The 20,669-nt window shown below is 39.0% G+C and overlaps 1 protein-coding gene across 1 annotated transcript in view; it reads left to right on the forward strand.

The window, feature by feature from the left end:
* LOC124552512 (tubulin-specific chaperone D) overlaps positions 1-20,669 on the forward strand; it is a 192,117-nt gene that overhangs the window by 159,438 nt on the left and 12,010 nt on the right. The window contains exons 16-17 of the mRNA XM_047126801.1: positions 2,657-2,855; positions 17,594-17,923. Coding sequence (XP_046982757.1) covers positions 2,657-2,855; positions 17,594-17,923 — 529 coding nt within the window. The remainder of the gene's footprint in view (positions 1-2,656; positions 2,856-17,593; positions 17,924-20,669) is intronic.

The raw sequence follows: 20,669 nt of genomic DNA on the forward strand, positions 1-20,669 counted from the left end.
GAAAATTATTGATTGGAATGAGGAAAAGAAATGGACTGAGCTCTGCGGCACACCAGTCCTAATTTTCTTCTGTGAAGAGCATCTATTTCTAAATGAAACACACTGCCTCTTGTTGCAGAAATAGGACATGATTACAGGTAAACACAGCCTGTGTATGCCATAAAATAACAACTTCCCAAGTAAACTGTTAAGGGCTGTTTAGGTAAAAGCTTTACTAAGATCACAAAGTGCAGTAGATATCAGATCCTTATTTTCAAATACAGTTATATCTAGTTATATGCTCCATGAAACCATTTCCATTTGGAGCCACAGACTCAATTCCCAGTGGGGGATTGGATAATAAAAGATGGTATTGCCCTCAGCTGCATACCTAGAAATGTCCAATATTGGTTTCATTATAACCATGACTCTTTTAGCAATATTGGATACACCCCCATTCTGCGACTACACAAACTGTTCCATCTTTTGTTGACAAGATCTCTCCTATTCTCACCTTCTGAGTTTGGTTATATTTCAACATATTCTCTATTGTTTGAGTAAAACACTAGTGCCATTTAGTCTGGTTAGAATATGATGTACCATTTCTTGTACTTTTCATGATCTTCTTTCCTTTTCACTTTTAACTCTGCCTTTTAAAATTACGCCAATTAGAAAATATAAGTACCTCTCCTCTGTGTACTGTTTATTGTGCTTTCATCATTTTGTCAAAGAGAACGATATTACCTGTACACGGGAGCGCACTTCTGATTCTTGTAGCGTTTTCATGTTTGATAAATAACTCTGTTGGTTAGGCAGGATCACTAACTCTTAACTTCAACTAAACGCATATAGAAGCTCCAGTTTTAATATAACCTTGTGAACTATCATTCTTGTCATTTGTTCATGAAAGTTTCTTTTTAATATTCTGTTTAATTTATTCCAACTTGTTACTTTTTCTCTGTTTGTTTGGTTTGCAAATTGCAAAATATGGCTCCCCAAAAACATAAAGTTTGTTCTGTTATTTTATTAGTGCTTGAATTGTGTACTCTTTCATGCCTTTTTTTGTAGTTAATACTTTTGTTTCAGTTTCTAGGCATGTAGACAAGACAATCTTATATATTTTGTCACTAAGTGACTTTCCCACCATAATTGATATACACTGAGATGACAAAAGTCATGGGATAGTGATATGCACATATACAGATGGTGGTAGTATCGCATACACAAGGTATAAAAGGGCAGTTCATTTGCGGAACTGTCATTTGTATTCATGTGATTCATGTGAAAAAGTTTCTGACATGAATTAGCAGACTTTGAATGGGTAGTTGTAGCTAGACGCATGTGACATTCCATTTTGGAAATTGTTAGGGGATTCAATATTCTAAGATCCATAGTGTCAAGAGTGTGCCTAGAATACCAAATTTCAGGCATTACCTCTCACCACAGACAATGCAGCGGCTGACAACCTTCACTTAATGACTGAGAGCAAGCAGCAGCATTTGCGTAGACTTTTCACTGCTAACAGACAAGCAAAACTGCGTGAAATAACTATCAGAGTCAATGTGGGACATATGACGAACATATTCATTAGGACAGTACGGCGAAATTTGATGCTGATGGGCTATACAGGTGACAACCAATTCCAGTGCCTTCGCTCATATAGCTTGCAGTGCCTCTCCTGGGCTCATGACCTTATCATTTGGACTTTAGACAACTGGAAAACCCTGGCCTGATCAGATGAGTCCTGATTTCAGTTGACAAGAGCTGATAGGAGGATTCAAGTGCAGCCCAGTTCCCACGAAGCCGTGGAGCTAAGTTAACAAGGTGCTGTGCAAGCTGGTAGTGGCTCCATAATGGTGTGGGCTGTGTGTACATGGAAAGGACTGGGTCCTCTGCTCCAGCTGAACCCATTATTGACTGGGAATGGTTATATTTGGTTACTTGGAGACCATTTGCAGCCATTCGTGGAGTTCCCAAACAACAGTGGAATTTTTGTGGATGATAATGTGCCATGTCACCAAGCCACAATTGATTCCCATTGGTTTGGAGAATATTCTGAAGAATTCAAGCGAATGATTTGGCCACCTAGATCTTCCGACATGTATCCTGTCAAACATAATAAGGGATATAATCAAGAGACCAGTTTCTGCACAAAATCCTGCACAGGCAACTCTTTTGCAATTATGGACAGCTGTAGAGGCAGATGGCTCAATATTATGGTAGGGGACTTCCAACAACTTGCTGAGCCCATGCTGTGTTGAGTTGCTGCACTATGCCTGGCAAAATGAGGTCTGACACGATATTGGGAGGTATCCCATGACTTTTGTTACCTCAGTGTAATGAACATAAATGTGAAATAACTTGCTTTCGCAACCATCTGATAAGTGTAATGCTGAGCTATCTGTATTGCATAATCAATTAAGGTGTGTAACCTCCTCCTCCTCCTCCTCCTCCACCTCCTCCAACTTCTGTTGAGGAATTGGTACAGTTTCATTGGGAAACTCATACCATTAACCTAATTACAATTTTTTTATTCATTCCATCTGATGCCATTATTTGAGCTGTTCCAATTGCCGAGATGGGGTGTTGGTATTACTTTGCCCAAACAAAGTAGCAATATTATGTCATCTCTGTTCTAACAAAAATATTGTACTTTTTTTTCCCTTAACTGTTTCAGTGAGTATCCAGTTCCAAGCATTCCAGACTGCAACGAACTACGTCGCATTTTTCCTGCACATGACTGTACCCATGTGATTAACTGGAAGTGCGAATCAGAGACGTATCCTTCCTTCTGCCAGCTGCTTCCTCTCACACCCTACACAGCTTGTGTCATGGAGGGTCTCCTTACATGTATGGGAGGTGACATTATTATACTGGTGAGTAATTTGGACATTAGCTAATCTTTGAGTATGCTTAGAAGCTAGTCTGGTATGTAAGTGTGCTTTTGAGCACCTGTTAGATTTGCTTCTGTCAACCTTATTTTGTAGTGCACAACTTAAACCCAACTGATATTTAACTGAAAATGATTGTGCTGTTAGAATGTAAAATATGGTGGAAGATTCTTTACCAGAAATTAATTTTTATAAATCACACTCTTAGATTTAATAACATATATTTTACCAATTGAAAGACATGTTCTTTGATATTCATTTTTTTGTTACGTTTTATTTTCTTTTACCTTCAGTCGATTTAAAGTGGAAGATCCAGGATGGAATGTAATGAGTCTGGCTTCAGTAGCCAGACTGTGGACATGAGTGTTTGCGTTGGGTTTGTGTGTGTGTGCGTGTGTGTGTGTGTGTGTGTGTGTGTGTGTGTGTGTGTGTGTGCCTGTGCGTGTGCCTGTGCCTGTGCCTGGTTGGCTGAAAGAGCACTTTCAGACAGCAGCAGTTACAGCGGTGTTTCTGTATTGCTCATAGGTTAATAGCATGTCAGTGTCACATAGCCAATGGGATGATAGTTTCACACGCAGTCGGTGAAAGGCGAGAAAAGAGGCAATGTATTTTTAGCACCAAAATTGAAACCATTGTGTTGTTTTCTGTTGTTCGGTGTGTATTTTTTAGTTTTGTGAATACAATAGAGGGAAACATTCCACATGGGAAAAATATATCTAAAAACAAAGATGATGTAACTTACCAAACTAAAGCGTTGGTATGTTGATAGAGACACAGACAACGTGGCTGTAACCCTTCTTTCCATCAGTCCCTATACCAGTTTCAAACTGAACAATCCATAGCCCTTACCCGCCTAATCCTTCACCTACACATCAACTCAGCCAATGACCACACCCGTCAACTCCTATCCTTAATAAAAGTCCTCAATCTTTCCTCTCCCACATCCACACCGGCTGTTCGGAGCATTCTCCTACAGGCCAGCCGCAAATTAGAACAGCATGCCACCCTCCACCTCAAAAAACTATCCTACCTCCTGGTTTCCCACCTTGGTGTGTGTGTTTGTGTTTGTGTTTGTTTGTGTCTCTATCAACATACCAATGCTTTCGTTTGGTAAGTTACATCATCTTTGTTTTTAATTTTGTGAGATATTTTTGCTATCGTTGAATTGGAGTCCATAAAGTGATACGATTTAAGTTATTTGGTTTCGCATGGTGACATCATCCGACAGTACATATCTGGTGAATTAATTGTCAAGACATGAAAATCTGGTAGAGAAATGGTGCTGAAACAGTCAAAGGTTTCTGTGGATGGAATCATTCGTAAGTGCAGTGAAAGCCGTCACTTTTTTTTAAATACTCTGTCTGAAAGAATTCCTTATTTTCTGGAAGCAAGTTGAAAATTAGTGTCATACTTCACTTTATGTATTTGTGGGTTCATGAGTATAAATCAAAATGTATATGCCAGGAACTTCACTTGGCCAAATAAACTGTGTGGTAGACTGGAGACAATTTTGTTGAGAAATTAGTGTGGAAGTGTGTGTGAGACAGGGCAAGAAACTTGGTGATGAAGGACAGATCGTTGGTGTCAGTGAAACTGTTTGATAGTAATAAGTTTAGGAGAGGGGTCAGAAACAGAAATAGAAAGATGGGTATGCGGGGGGGTTACTCAAAGATGTATGTACAATTGTTTTCATGTTATTTTGTAAGCATTCAAAAGCTGTTCTCCTGAAAATTGTTAAAGAGAATGTTTTTCCAGGGACAGCAATAATGTCAGACAGTTTTTCTACACATAAATGTGTCAAAAACAAAGATTTCAAGCACCTTACTGTGAATCACAAATTCATTTTCAAGAATGTGACAACAGGTGCCCATACATATATTACAGAGGGCACATGGCCTCCTATTAAATGGTTTGTGTATGATACAGTACATTGGGAGACATTTTTTGACAGCTATCTCTTCAAATATCTGTGGAGGGAACAAATCAGATTTATTTTTAGATGTTTTGTGGGCTACTACATTGATGGATAATCAAACTGAATATAATCAAACTGAATAAAATTTGTTCCAAATTCATTTTTCTTCATTTTTATTTGTTATTGTTGTTTGTAACATGAGCAAAAGTTCTATAATAGTATTGGTTGCCACCAATATTTGACTAATTTTCACGTTTATATCAGTTATTACAGGGTTTTTGTTAAGTTTGGATGTGAAAGTTTCCTTGAGAATTGGCAAAGGCAACAAATCTGAAAGCTAAAGAAACGTTCTTGTGGTGAGCTGTAGCTTGCACATGAAGTCTATGTTAGGTTGGAATGTGACAGTTTGACTCACATAAATTAAAGTAATCATATTTCCCTTCAGAAATATTTTAATGCATTTTTCCAAACATGTCACGAATTACAATGTTGTACTGACTTTGGGAGTGAGTAATGCAATTTACATAACTTGCTTCAAGTAAACAAGGAGAATTACATGAATTGTAGTTGTTGACAAATGTTTCATTGCTTTTTTCCCAATGTGCCACAAATTATGATGTTATGTTAGACTCTGTTGTAATCATCATCAGTTATCTGCTATATTAGCAGGTCCTTTGCCTCTCCATTTTCTGCGATCCATTGCTTCCTTCTTAAGGTTGCTGTATGTTGTACCGTCCATCATGTCATCCAGTATCTGGAATCTCTTCCTTCCTCGCTTCCTTTTCCCTTCTACATAACCTTCTAAAACTGTTTTTATCAGTCCGTCATTCTTTCTTAATATATGCCCAATCCAATTTCTTTTTCTTCTCTTTATTACATCTAGTAACTGCCTTTTCTCTCCCACTCTTCTCAGTACATCTTCATTTTTTACTCTGTCCATCCAACTTATTCTTTCCACCTTCCGCCATGTCCAGATCTCAAAAGCCTCCAGCCTTTCTCTGTCTTTTTTCCTCATAGTCCATGTTTCAGCGCCATATAGAAGAACACTCCATACAAGACGTTTTATGAGTCTCTTTCTGAGTTCTCTGTCCATACCGCTGCAGAAGATTCTCCTTTTCTTATAAAACGCCTCTTTTGCCATTGCTATACTTGTTTTAACTTCTGTGGTGCACTTCCAGTCGGTGTCTATCCTGCTTCCAAGATACTTAAAATTTTGCACCTGTTCTAGTGTTCCTCCATTCAGCACAATTTTTATTTCCTTATTTCCTCCTACTGCCAATACTTTTGTTTTATTTGTGTTAATTTTCATTCCATATTTTTTTCCGTTAGTTGCAATGGTGTCCACCAAATCCTTTTATTCTTTTTCCCCTGTGGCTAGAAGGACCATGTCATCAGCAAATCTCAAGCACCCTACTCTTCTTCCTCCAATTTCTACTCCTTTGTCATCTAATGAGCATTGGTCAATCATATTTTCCAAGTACAGGTTGAAAAGAGTAGGTGATAAACAGCATGCTTGTCTTACTCCTTTCCCTAGTCTGATCCAGTTTGTACTTTCTCCTCTCACTTTGACTGAAACTTTTTGATTAAGGTACAATGAGTTTATAAGTCTTCTGGTTTTCCAGTCCACTCTCTTTTCCCTCATAATAGTCGCCAGCTTGTCCCAAACCACATTGTCAAATGCCTTTTCTAAATCGATGAAGCACATATATAGGTCTCTTCCTTTTTCAATAAACCTTTCTCCCAAGATTCGTAGGAGCCCTATTGCATCTCTGGTGCCCGTATTCCGTCTAAAGCCAAACTGCTCCTCGCCGAGATTCTCCTCTATTACTTTTTCAAGTCTTTTATTAATTATTCTTAACATCACTTTGGCCGCATGTGAAATGAGGCTAATTGTCCTGTGCCCGCTGCATTTCTTGGTTCCTTGTTTTTTCGGTAATGGAATCATTACTGTTGTCAAAAAGTCCTCAGGCCATTCACCACTGTCATATATTTTATTACATAACCTCAATATTTCTCTTATTCCATTGTGGTTCAAGCATTTTAGTATTTCTCCTGGTGTTGTATCTGTACCTACTGCTTTGCCATTTTTCATTGCAGCAATGGCAGACTTTACTTCTTCCATTATGATGGTCGGTCCTTTCTCTTCATCAATTACACTGTTGTGTGATTCAAGTTCCAGAGTTTCTGGTTTGCTATTTGTGTCATATAGCTCTTTTATATATTCTTCCCATCTCTGGAGGACATCGTCACGATCTTTATACACTACCTCTTCGTCTTTACTCAAAATTTCCATAGTAGCACTTCCTGCTCTGTTTTGTTCCCATGTCATAGTCTTTACTCTGTTGTATAGTAAGTCGTATCTTCCCTTCCTGTCCAGTTCTTCAATTTCATCACATTCCTCTTTCAGCCATTTTTTCCTAGCGTGCTCTGTTTCTCTTTGCAGTTCGTTATTTAACCTTCGGTATATCTTTCTTGCATCTTCAGTGTTCTTGTTTTTCAATTTTCTTCTCTCCTCCATCTTGGAAATCATTTCTTGTGTGACCCATGGTTTTTTTGACCTTTTCCCTTTTACATATCCTATATTTTGCTGTACTGCTTTAATGATGCCTTCTTTCAGCATATTCCAGTACTCGTTGGCATTATCAGGTGCTTCTTTGTCTCGTAATGTGTTTAGAAAGTCCCGAGACAGCATTTCTGTAATTTGTTCTTTGTTGGACCTTATCTTCTCTAGATCCCATTTCTTCACCATTGTTGCCTTTTTCAGTTTTTTCATTCTTATTTCTATTTCTGCCATAAGTAAGTTGTGGTCACTATTAATATCTGCACCTGGTAATGTGTGCACCTTCTTGATTCCATTCCTGTATCTTTCTTCTACCAGTATAAAATTGATTTGGTTTCTATATTTATCCCCTGGTGATTTCCATGTGTAGAGCCTCCTCTTATGGTTCTTGAACCATGTGTTTGCCACTATCAGCTGCCTTTCCCTGCAGAAGCCAATTAACCATTCACCTCTGTCATTTCTCTTTCCAAGACCATGACTGCCTACTGTTTCTCTCTTTCCCTTCTCCCACAATGGCGTTCCAGTCTCCCATAACTATTTTGCAGCATTTTTTATTTTCGTCCATTATTCTCTCTATTACATTGTAGGTTTCCTCTACAATTTGGTCATCATGTTCTGAAGTTGGCGTATACACCTGGACAATCAGTAAATCTTTTAGTGCTCCTTTCAGCCTTACACCAATAACCCGGTCATTTGCATAGTCTACATATTCCACACATTTAGCCAATTCCTTTGTCATAATCATTCCTACTCCATTAATTCCTTTTACTTCTCCTCCTGAGTAGTAGAATACATATTCATCTGTTGTAATAACACAGCATAAATTACTGTGTGTGAAACAAGTAGGAATTACATTAATAATATTCATTGTCCCAAGTACGTCTTTCTTTCCTTTTTTTTTTTTTTTTTAATATGTTATGAATTATGACATTATTATTGGATTTGGAACTGAAAGCACTGTTTAAATTGCTGCAAGGAAAACAAGCAGCAATTAAATTTATAATCTTGACTGCCAAACCTGTTTCACTGGTTTTTCAAGTGTAGTTGCTCTGACGTTAACAGATACTAGCACAATTTGAATAGCTGTGAGTCAGAGGAGGAGTAATTAAATGTATAAGTGTCTCTTCATTTCAACACTACTATCCTTCAATGTCTCTTACACACTTTAATTTTTTATTCATTTCAGGTAATATGCGTATTTGCAATTTCCTGTCCTTAAAACTTCTGGAACAGTTTTACATCCTCCATACAGAAACATCTTACATTCTGTGATGTTAGCTCAAGAGATTCTGTTATTCCAAAATTGTTACTCTTGTTTCACCTTGGCCATTTCCACTGAGATCCATCTGGCTTTGTTTTCTGTTGAAGACTGCTAATGATTCAGTGTACCCTGGCCTGATTATGGGCACTTCAAAGGGACAACTCAGTAGTGGGACTACCACTTCACTGCCTCTTAGCCAGCAGGATTTGTCTTATGTGCTTTCTCCACTAGGCAGTTGGCTTGCTTCCCTACACCTATAGAGCCCACCCAGCCATGATTTTCTGTACGAGTTTACTCCCATAGCCCTTCAAGACTTACTTGTCTCCATACGAACATCGCCGTACTAACAATCTTAGTCTCTGCTGTTGCAACTTCCAAAGCCTTCACCACAGGGAAGGCTTGGAAAAAGAAAGAGTAGGTTTTTTAGTCATCAATCTTCTGACTGATTTGATGCAGCTCACCACTAATTCCTACCCTGTACCAACTTTTTCATCTCGGACTGGCACTAGCAATCTACGACCTCAATTATTTGCTGGGTGTATTCCAATCTCTGTCATCCTGTATTAGCATGGAAGTTATTCCCTTATGTCTTAACGTGTGTCCTATCATCCTGTTCTTTCTTTTTGTCAGTATTCCTTTCCTTGCTGATTCTGCAGATAACCTCCTCATTCGTTACCTTGCCAGTCCACCTAATTTTCAGCATCCTTCTATAGCACCACACCTCATATGCCTCAATTCTCTCCTGTTCCAGCTTTCCCACAGTCCATGTTTCACTAACATACAATGCTGTGCTCCAGTTGTACATTCTCAAAAATATTTTCCTCAAATTAAGGCCTGCATTTGGTTTTAGTAGATTTCTCTTGGCCAGGAATGCCCTTGTTGCCAGTGCTAGTCAGTTTTTTATGTCCTCCATGCTTCGTCCATCATGGATTATTTTACTGCCTAGATATCACAATTGCTTAACTTCATCAGCTTCATGATCACCAGTCCTGATGTTAAGTTTCTCACTGTTATCTCTTCTGCTATTTCTCATAGCTTTCATACTTCTTCGATATATTCTCAGTCCACATACTGTACCCATTAGACAGTTTTTTCCATTCAACTTAGGATAGCAATGCCATCAGAGAATCTTATCATTGATATTCTTTCACTCTAAATTTTTATCCTCCACTTGAATCTTTCTTTTATTTCCATAATTGCTTCTTTGATGTATAGATTGAACAGTAGGATCAAAAGTCTATGTCCTTGTCTTACTCCCTTTTTGGCCCAAGCACTTTGTTCTTGGTCCTCCTATCTTATTGTTCCCTCTTGGTTCTTGTACATATTCAGGGTGTCTACGACCCGGGACAGCTGGGAGATCCAGGAAAAACCCGGGAATTTTTTCATCCGGGAGAAAACCGGGAAAAACCCGGGAATGTTTTTAAGTTCCGGGAATTTTTCATTGTTTTAGTTTTCAGTTAAATTTTTGTGATTTTGACTGGTAAGAACCAATACTACCAACAAAAAAATTTACTGTATCCCGCTTGTGCAAAATAATACTGCAGCAACAAAACATGAACGAGAGAAAAAAAACGAAAATAAAACTTAAGTCGCAAAGAAAATGCGCCATATACAACAACAAAACACAGTGCTCATACAAGCATCTGCCAACAGCAAAGTGTGTCAAAGGCTTTAGGACGAATGTGCAGTGCTTCTTAACAACAAATTGCCTCCAACGAGCGTGACGTGACAGTTTTTTACATTAGATTCGTTTTAATGCAAGATCTTTTAATGTTTCACACGTACGAACATGCGGGCTTCCTGCGTCATCGTAGCTGCGCGAGTGTAGTGATGCCTTTTATCTGGCGCTCTGTGGCAACTGCTGAAACGTACCTTTGCAATAGGTCACGGAAAAATATTGCTAATATTGCTAACATTGCTTTGAAAAGCGTTACTTTCAGAGTAAATTTCCTTTTATGTGAGATAAACCATGTGAGAGAGTGTACGACGAATTTCTTAAATCACAGAGCGTTTGACTCTCATTTAAAAATCAACTCTTTGGGATGACCATATGAAGAATTTCGAGCCCAGAAGATCAGGCATTTACGTCATTATTAAAAAATTTTACTGGCACATTTATGTGATGTATGACGCGCAAAAAAGATCAACAATATATGTGGGAGCTTAGCTTCTCTTGCAGCTTATTAATCTTAGAGACCAATATTATATGTGATAGCTTTGCTTTTCTTTTCTTGTAGCAACAATTATACATTAATTTAAGCCATTAATTTTTCTTATTTGTGTGTTCGCACTACTTAAGAGTGATCTTGCTATTGGCTGACTACATCGCTTGTTAAATGCTGTCATCAGCTGGCGAGCCAGGTGACATGAGCTGTGACTGGCTTACAAAAGCGCGTCACAATCTCGATTTTAATGCTTCAGAAAGTAACATGCGGTGTTTGGTGGAATTCGAATTTATACCTTCGTAACACGGAAATATGCAGTGTATATGTTGCTGCACATCAAAGATCTTTTCAAAACGTGTTTTTTCCCCTGAGTTTAATTTTCTAAAGTACCGGGAAATTCTACGCCGGTGTATAAAACCATAAACCATAAAAGGATTGATAAGTGCCGAGAAAAATATACTGTCACTTAACACGGAAAAAGTGTAGTTTCACCCGGGAGAAAGTGTATTTTCAACCGGGAAATTCGGGAAAAATCCGGGAATTATTTTTCCTTGTCCATGTAGACACCCTGATATTGTATATTACCTGTCTTCATTCTCATCCCTTTACTTCTCAGAATTTAAAACATCTTGCAGCACTTGACATTGTTGAATACTTTTTCCAGGTTGACAAATTTGATGAATGTGTCTTGATTTTTCTTTAGTCTTGCTTCCATTATCTGCTACAATTTCAGAATTGCATCTGTGGTGCCCAAACCTTTCCTAAAGCCAAACTGATCGTCATCTAACACATCCCCAATTTTATGAAAATGTTGCTGCTAACCGTATAGTGGAGATGCTGAGTTGCAGATAGGCACAACAAAAAGACCATCAGAAAGTGAGACTGTCATCATGTGCATGTGACTTGCATTTGTGTGTGTGTATGTATGTGTGTGTGTTTTGTCTGTTTTCAATGAAGGCCTTGTTAACCGAAAGCTCACTTTCCTACAGTCTTTTTTTGTGCCTATCTGCATGTCAGCATCTCCACTGCATGGTGAATAACAGCTATCCTTTTCATAATATTGTTACATTTCATACTGGATTTTCCACTGTTTGACATCCTTGGCATTCTTTTCCATTCTTCTGTATGTTATTCTTGTTAGCAACTTGGATGTATGGGTTGTTAAGCTGATTGTGAAATAATCTTCATGCTTGTTGGCTCTTGCTATCTTGGGAATTGTGTGAGTATTGTGTTTTCAAAAGACTGATGGTATATCGCCAGTGTCATACATTCTACACACCAATGTGAATAGTAATTATGTTACCACTTCCCCTAATGCTTTTAGAAATTCTGGTGGGATGTTATCTATCCTTTCTGCCTTATTTGATCTTAAGTCCTTCAAATCTCTTTTAAATTCTGACTCTGATGCTGAATCCCCTGTCTCTTCCCCTAAACTCGCACTTCTTCTTCTTCTTCTTCCACGTTTTCAGACAAGTCCTTCCCCTCATAGAGGCATTCGTTGTAATCTTCTCATTTATCTGCTGTCTCCACTGTGTTTAACAGTGGAATTCCCATTGCATTCTTAATGTTACCAACGTTACTTGTAATTGCACCTAATGTTGTTTTGACTTTTCTATATGCTGACTCAGTCTTTCCAGCAGTAATTTCTTTTTTTATTTTTTCACATTTTCCTTGCAGCCATTTCACCTTAGCTCTGCTGCACTTGCTATTTATTTCATTTCTAAGATACTTGTATCTCTGTATTCTTGAATTTTGCCAAGAACTTTTGTATTTCATTTGTCGATCAGCAGAAGTATCGTAGGGGTAGGTAGGGAACAGAAATAAGGAAGGTCAATTGTTATAGTGCACACTTTGTCTGGCCCCTGTGCTGAGACCTGCCGGGCTAGGTTAGACCTGGCAGTAGCTACACTACTGCTGGTATAGCTCTTGGCTTCATTAGCACACACACACACACAGTCTCCCAGCAGTTGAGGAAAGTATGAATAGCAGTAATTTTTCCAAATGTTATGATTGCACAGTTTCATGTGCTCAGCCAGTTTCGTTGTCGGCGTACCTGCACTCAGCCAGTTTCGTTGTTGGTGTTCATGCGCTCAGCCAGTTTCGTTGTCGGCGTTCATGCGCTCAGCCAGTTTAGTTGTCGCCATTCATGGGCTCAGCCAGTTTAGTTGTCACCCGTTCATGCACTCAGCCAGTTTAGTTGTTGCGTTCATGTGCTGAGCCAGTTGAGTTGTCGCGTTCATGCACTCAGCAAACGGGCACAGACGAACTGTCCGCATAGGAGATCTCCAATACCCAGTAGCAGAGCATGCCCTCCAGCATAATTCTAGGGAACTAGGAACCTGCTACACCATACATGCCATTTGGCTTATCACAGACGACACCAGTCCCTCAGAACTGCAGAGATGGGAACTTGCACTTCAACACATCCTTTCATCCCGCCATCCCACTGGCTGAACCTATGTTAACCAACCTCACTCCCATTTACTCTTCAATCTTCTCCTTTTTCCCCTCTCCTCTTTAGCCATTCACACATCTTTTCTTCCTACATAGTTGTGTTTATCTTTATACTGTGTGCCTCTTTACTTCTGTATGCATCCTCTTTGGTTTGAAGCTGCCTCAGTACTTACAGTAGAATATCTTTGGCTTCCCTCTGACGACCATGCCTCCATCCTTACTACCCTCCCTGTTTACCTTTCCCTGATGCTTCGTAACCTGGGTTGTGAGTAACTGAATCCACTTTCTCTTCTTCCCTTTTTCCCCCTCTCTCCTCCGTGATGAAGGAACAAAGTTCCGAAAGCTAGGAATGTAAATTTTCTGTCCTGTTTTGTGTATCTATCGGCTGTACTGAGCTGAGGTAAGTACTGGCCAGCCCCTCAATCTCTTTGGTAGTGTACAAGTAATTTATTTTTTCATATAGAACATAATTCCATAATACCGAAATGAGTGAATGTGCTCAAAATAAGCTAAAACCTTCTCTCCAAGTGGAACTGAATGGATCTGTGTTAGTCATGCTGGTAATCCATTGTTGTTCTGTTCTTAGATGGAAATGTTTAGTCTTCTGTTAAAAAGGAAGTTGTAATGTCAGCTTGTCTCCTTGTAATATAAACCGTATCTGACAATTGTTAATACCTGATTTTGCTGCAAGCACAATATGTAAGATACGCAAGTGCTTATCAGGTTGTGACCCTATTTGTAGTAGATGCCTCATTTGATCTTCCACAGAGACAATCAATATGCTAAGAGCTGTAATACTCTTTCAGAAGTGCTGCTTGGATCAAAAATTGTCCAAAAAATGACTTATAACTTACAGGAAGTGCATGTCACAAACTGTTGACACATCTTGCAAAGTTTTACAGTTTTACCACATTTATTTGCTGAATTGCAGCACTTCAGGCTTGGCCAAAACTTTTGAAATATCATTGCAACATTTCATCACTCTTCATCTGAGAGGCTCCTGCTGCTGAAGTATTAAAATTTTTGCACTATAAGTTTGTATCTGAGCTGTTTGGTAAACCTACACATAAAATGTGAATAAAACCTGAGATGTGCACGTAATGATCCCTAGACCACTCGACATGGAATTAAGCAGTACAGTTTTTTAAAATTACATGTACATTCTCGGGTCATGCAAGCGATGGAATTATCAGTTCTAGACCTATTAACCAGTCATCATCAGATGATTTGAATACTTACATAGCAATTCTTCAGTTGAAAAGAACTGAAGTGCTTCTCACAAGAGAAAAAATATTCACTTCCTGGCAAAAAAAAATGTAGCACCGAGAAGATATGCTCGAATGTCAATGCAACTTTGTACACATACCTGACATTTCGATATGTAAATGATTAGAATTGCAATAAGGAGTGTCTGCAGTGTCATATGTAGAGTAATCACCATGAAAGACAGAGCTGCTGCGTTCTCGTGTGAGGCAGTGTTAGCAGCACCTGACGACACAGTTTGAAAAGGATCTCATTATCAGTCTCCATTTGGCTGTCTGTCCAGATGTATTTGTGAGCCATTCAGCTGTGACAGTAGCTCAGTGTTAGTTTGCATGGGAATGTGAAGGCAGACGTATTCATTGTCAAAGTTTCGGTGGACCACACCAGGCCACCACAAGTGAGGATTGCGGTATTGTGCACGAAATACAGTGTCACCCCTCCACATCTGCACCTGCCATCTGAGGGCAAGTAATAGACTCCCTGCAATATTCTGTGTCATCTCACACCATTGGCCGGAGACTAGCCACAGCCGGACTGGGGAATTACCCTTCCGTGTGTAGGCAGCCGTTAACACCACAACACAAATGACTGTGTGTGAAGTAGTGCTGTGACCGGCGATCGAAGTGTCACATTCTGTTCAGTGATGAACGCGGTTCTGCACTACCACGGATGACCGTAGTTTGTGAATATGGCGCAGTCTGAGGAATGGTCCTATTCTTCCAATGTTTTGGAGAGGCATAGCGATGTTACTCTTGGGTTCATGATGTAGTGGAACCATTAGATATGACTTCAGGTCATGGCTGGTAGTGATTGCTTACCTGATTTAGAGAAGAGACTTCAGATTTTGTACTCTCCTGCCTATTGATTATTCCATATTTATTTATTCATTTATATGCTTTTTGGGCCATTGGTTGAAGTCTTTTGTTCATTAGTCTTTTTTAATCCATGTACATACCAAAGTTCATAGAAATCAGAAAGTTGTACACAATCTGCATATCAGTTATTATTTTCCTCATTCACATGAATTTAGTAGAATGTGTACTCATATTGCTCAGTGGTGTGCTCTGTTTGGACTTGTGTTTGGGTGTCCTCATTGTGCTTAAGTGTTGTGTGCTGTCATTGTGCTTAAGTGAAATTGCTTGTTATTCATGTTTTATAATCAGTATAAATGAATGTTTAAAGAGTTATTTTGTTACCTGAAACCCTGAAAGACATCATCTTCGTGTAAGCCATTACTTCTTGTATATCTTATACATCATATTCGTAGTATTTTGATTTTGTGTTTTGTTTCTTATTTTGTACTTTTTGCCGAAGTGACATTTGTATATCACGTGGTGGAAAAAGCAATGTTTCAAAATGTGTGAACAAAGAAGCACCAAGAAAATCCTATGTGTGTGAATAACAATAAAAAACTGGAATCCATTGTTAAAAATGAAAGTGACTGGGTGATAAATGTTGAATGCTTATTTACATTGTTTATCTAAAAAATGATGATGATGTAACTTACCATTACCAAACGAAAGCGTTGGTATGTTGATAGAGACACAAACAAACACAAACACATACACAAATTTAAAGCTTTCGCAACCCATGGTTGCTTCGTTAGGAAAGAGGGAAGGAGAGGGAAAGACGAAAGGATGTGGGTTTTTGGAGTATCCAATCATTAACCCAAAATGATCTGATAAAAAACCCACATCCTTTCGTCTTTCCCTCTCCTTTCCTCTTTCCTGATGAAGCCACTGTGGGTTGCGAAAGCTTGAATTTTGTGTGTGTGTTTGTGTTTGTTTGTGTCTCTATCAACATACCAACGCTTCTGTTTGGTAAGTTACATCATCTTTGTTTTTAGATATATTTTTCCCACGTGGAATGTTTCCCTCTATTATATTCATATCATTAATATTTACAGTGTTTATTTTACAAGACAATTTGCCAATCAATTGTGCAGACCATATGAGTCACCTGTTCAGGAAAATGTCCCTGGATAATATCTATACATAGTGGACTGGTGTGTGGCACACAGAAACACATAATAGAAAACAGTTAACATAACAGTTGAAAATAACTTATGGTTGAGGTGTTATAACAGAAATAAATGGCAAGTTATGTGTTTTCTATTGTGTGTTTCTGTGTACCACGAACCAGTCCACTATAGGTAAGTGGTTCCCTTTCCCATACTTCACATATTAACATTTTAGGCAGTTCTAGTGTTTTCATTTGAGTTTTTAAAGCCGTTGTATAGCTTTGTGACATCACAGGAAAAGACATCAGTTGTCTCAAAAGATTGTACTGATAATGAGAGACAGTTTTAGTCTTTATACCTCCCAATTTTGAAACTGAATCTCCTGATTTTTTTTTATTTTTGAAAGTTGTCAGGTATGTGATTGACAGACTGGCACAGCAGTATATCACAGACATCCTGCTTACTCACATGCTACCTCTCATGCGACACGTTGTGGTCACTTTTTTGACAGGACAGTTCCTGTCCACATGTGGAATGTGTGTCTTTGAACTGTCTGGGTGATGTTGAGGTACTCCAAGGCCAGCAAGATACCAGATCTGTCCCCCATAGAACTCATGTGGGACCAGCTCGGACATCAACTCTGTCCTAGTACCAGTGTCCAGGATATCAATGTCAGTTACAACAGTCGTGGACCAGCTTGCCTCCGGAGGGGATACAACAGCTCTGTGACACCCTTCCCGAGCTTCCAGGAGAGGATAGAATGGCTTCATGATAACCATCCCAACGATTCGCTACATGCATCCAGGCCTGAGGTGATGCAGTGTTATACTGATAAGTGGTTTCATACTAGCAAGTTCTTTGTAAATGTGGCTTAGTTTTGTAATCACTGCTATAACATCACATAGCCTCTCAACCAATGAAGGTTCATTCCTTTTCTCTTACCTTTTTGCATGCTACCCCCCCCTCCCCGCTCCAGGTAGTGTATAGTTTAAGAACATTTACAGGATGGTCAGTGTGTCCTTAAGAAAGTATGTCTAGTGTGTCATTCAGTACTATTATCAGGACAAACCAAATTGACAGTAAAAGAAAATCTGTAGTGATTGGAAACAATATCAGCACAAGCTTAATTTGATGTTTCTCCTCAGGCCAATCGTGCAGGGGCCACACTGATTGCCCACCTGCAACAGTTACGTACGACCCGGGATACTCAAGAGCTGACTCGCTTAGCTGCAGCTGCCGTGCTCATTTGGCGCGAGAACCAGTACAGTGAGCGTGTCGCCGTGCCTGTGATGAAAGCACTCAACCAGCTGCTGGAACGTGGCTGCTTCGACGTGATCCTCAAGTCTGAGGATGGGAATGAGGGAAGTAATTTGGCGAAGGACCTCCTAGAACTGGCACTAGCTGAAGCCAACAAAGCAGGTCGCAGTGCGAAGAGGATTGGAGCCATCATTCCATTACTCTGCCAGCTAATCCAGGTGCGGCTTAACAACTCTCCCTCTCCCCCTGTGTGTGTGTGTGTGTGTGTGTGTGTGTGTGTGAGAGAGAGAGAGAGAGAGAGAGAGAGAGAGAGAGAGAGAGAGAGATGACCATTCATATTTAAGCATTTATCATATATTTTAATGAGCTGACAGATTCTCTCCGCACAATACACTGAGTGTGCCAACCACAGACCAATATCACTGACTTCCACATGTTGCAGGATCCTAGAAAGTATTGTGGTTTCAAACATTATGAAATTCCTGAAAGAAAACAAGCTTCTCTTAAGGATTCAGCATAAATTCAGAAAAAAAATACTCTTGTGAAAAACATGTTTTATTCATAGACAGCATCTTGTAAACAATAGATTCCATTGAATGAGTAGAGTTTATCTTCCTAGCGTTACAAAGGGTGATTGGCAGTGTGCTACATTGTTAACTACTAACTGCAATAAAAACATGTGGAACACATACACAAATATGTGATTCTGAAAAATGTATTTCTTGCTCGAGCAATGGTTGGGTGTGTGTGGTGTCCAGAAAGTGTGGCCATCTAAGTTACTCCTTCAATGCGAGTGACCAGCGAGGGTGTTGGGGTGGCTGGTTTTCAGTGTGTGCAACACATTGTCTGCTGCTGTAGGTAGAAGCAATGGAAAGAGTCGTCAAAATACTTCGACTACAGAAGGAGACCCTCAGTAATGTGCTACTAATAACAAGTACAAAAAACCATATTCATTATTTATGAAGCACACACATTTAACAATAAAAAAAGAGGTATTTAACTTTGGAAAATGTTTGTTAATGTTCCTTTGCCAGAATTAACCCTTAACTACTATGGATGTTGACAGGAAACAGTTATTACAGTGTGGTGTCTTAGAGCACCTCTTTATTTTTTATATACAAAACCAGTGTCTTACTGAATATTTTTTTCATGACTTCCTGAAATTCATTACACTTCTTGCAAGTAGATTTTGTAAAAATTTGGATTTAAAACATTTAGACAAATAAAACACAGCAAAATTTGTGGTCTATTTTTAATTTGTGTATTACAATTATAACAGTAGATAGAGATTCCGCACGATCTCTTTCTAGAGTCTTCATGAAGGTCAATCTCATCATTACTTCTTGCTTAGGATAAGTTTAGAGTACCACATAAGAATTCACACCACAAACAACATCCACTAATGTGAAGAAAATGACCGAAGGCCATGTTCTTGTCCAGCAACTTGATGAATAAGCTGCACACCTCTGGTCGAGACAGTCCACACCAGTCATGTTACAAAAACAGGATGATCTCAAGTTTTCCTTATTCGGGATCACTGTTTACTGCATGATGCATGGAAGTGATCAGATTGGAGCTGTGGGCTTTTTGGGCACAAAGGAAACCAGTGTCATGTCTTCTGTAAAACCATAAACAATCGTATTCACACCCGTTTTCTTATTAGTTATAAACTGCTGTGGCATATCATTTTTATTTTTTTTTCCAGTGTGCCGATGTATGTGAGGCCTTTTTATCAAAAGTTCAGTGACTAGTTTTACAGATGAGTATGAGTTGTCACTTGTAATATTTCTCCATGTATTTTCAGTAGGTTTTGCCAGTCTCAGAAGAGCATGTGTGGGAATACTGTGATCTACCTCAATTTGAAAGGGTGTGATCACCACTGCCTTTTCCAGAATAAATGTATGTTTTTACAAGTAATTTGTACATACTTGAGTAAGCATTGAATTTTCGGTCTGTATTTTGCCAGTTTATTTGACATATAAATTCTAAACCCACACCTTCCACGGAAATGTACAACCATTTCATCAGCACACACCATTGCACCAACAGAGTAGCAGAGTTGACTGTTCTCATTGAAATTCAGAAAGATTTGAGAAATTACTACTGACTTGTCTACTTTCTTTGTCCCCTCCAATCATGTGGGTTGCGAAATCGTAATGCAGATAATAAAAACAGAAATCTTTCTTAAGTAACAGTGCATCTGAAAACATCTCTGCCTTTTCCATCAATTGCAAACAAGCTGTAAACCAACTCATTCCCCGATTTGAAAATGGCTGAATACACTAATAGACCAATTAGTGCCTTCAATTCAGTGTTATCAGCATCTTGTAAGTAGGACAAGTGATATTTTGCATACTGTACTCTAAGCTTAGATATTTTCAGATGTATCCATAGAATGACTTCATCTACATTATCTTGGGTAAAGAACAGCTTCCATACCTCTTGAACAGCAGGGTTTTCTCTGAGTCTTTTCGCTATCTGTTGCAGTCCTGGAAGCTTCAAGGCAGTGTTGTGTTGCTGGCGGCCATTGTTTTCTCCAGCAAAAACATCTGTTCTTACCGAATATGTAAGTTTCCCCATCATAATAATCAGGTGTCATATCTTCATCACTTTCAGTTTCCTATTCTGAATTATTGTCGTGATCACTAAATATCTCAAAATCAGGATTGTTATTGCTGTCATCAAGGCCTTCACCTGAGGATTCACTGAGCTGTTCTTGAACATCCACATATTGCATGGAAGGTCCAGTTGTCCCCACAATTGAGAAACAGTACCATTCAACAGAACGATGATGCACAAACACTGTTGTACATCTGTGAGACCTCTCAAGGCCCATAAATAAGAAACGAAGAGAAGCAACAATGCAAGAGTGCACAGGAGCATGTGAGATATCATGAGATAAAAAATCGTAGCAGTCTGAAAGGCGATGCTTGGTAGTTAAGGCTTAAGCAATTAATTTGTCCT

This window comes from Schistocerca americana, chromosome 10 (genome assembly GCF_021461395.2).
Source record: "Schistocerca americana isolate TAMUIC-IGC-003095 chromosome 10, iqSchAmer2.1, whole genome shotgun sequence".
Taxonomy (NCBI): Eukaryota; Metazoa; Arthropoda; class Insecta; order Orthoptera; family Acrididae; genus Schistocerca; species Schistocerca americana.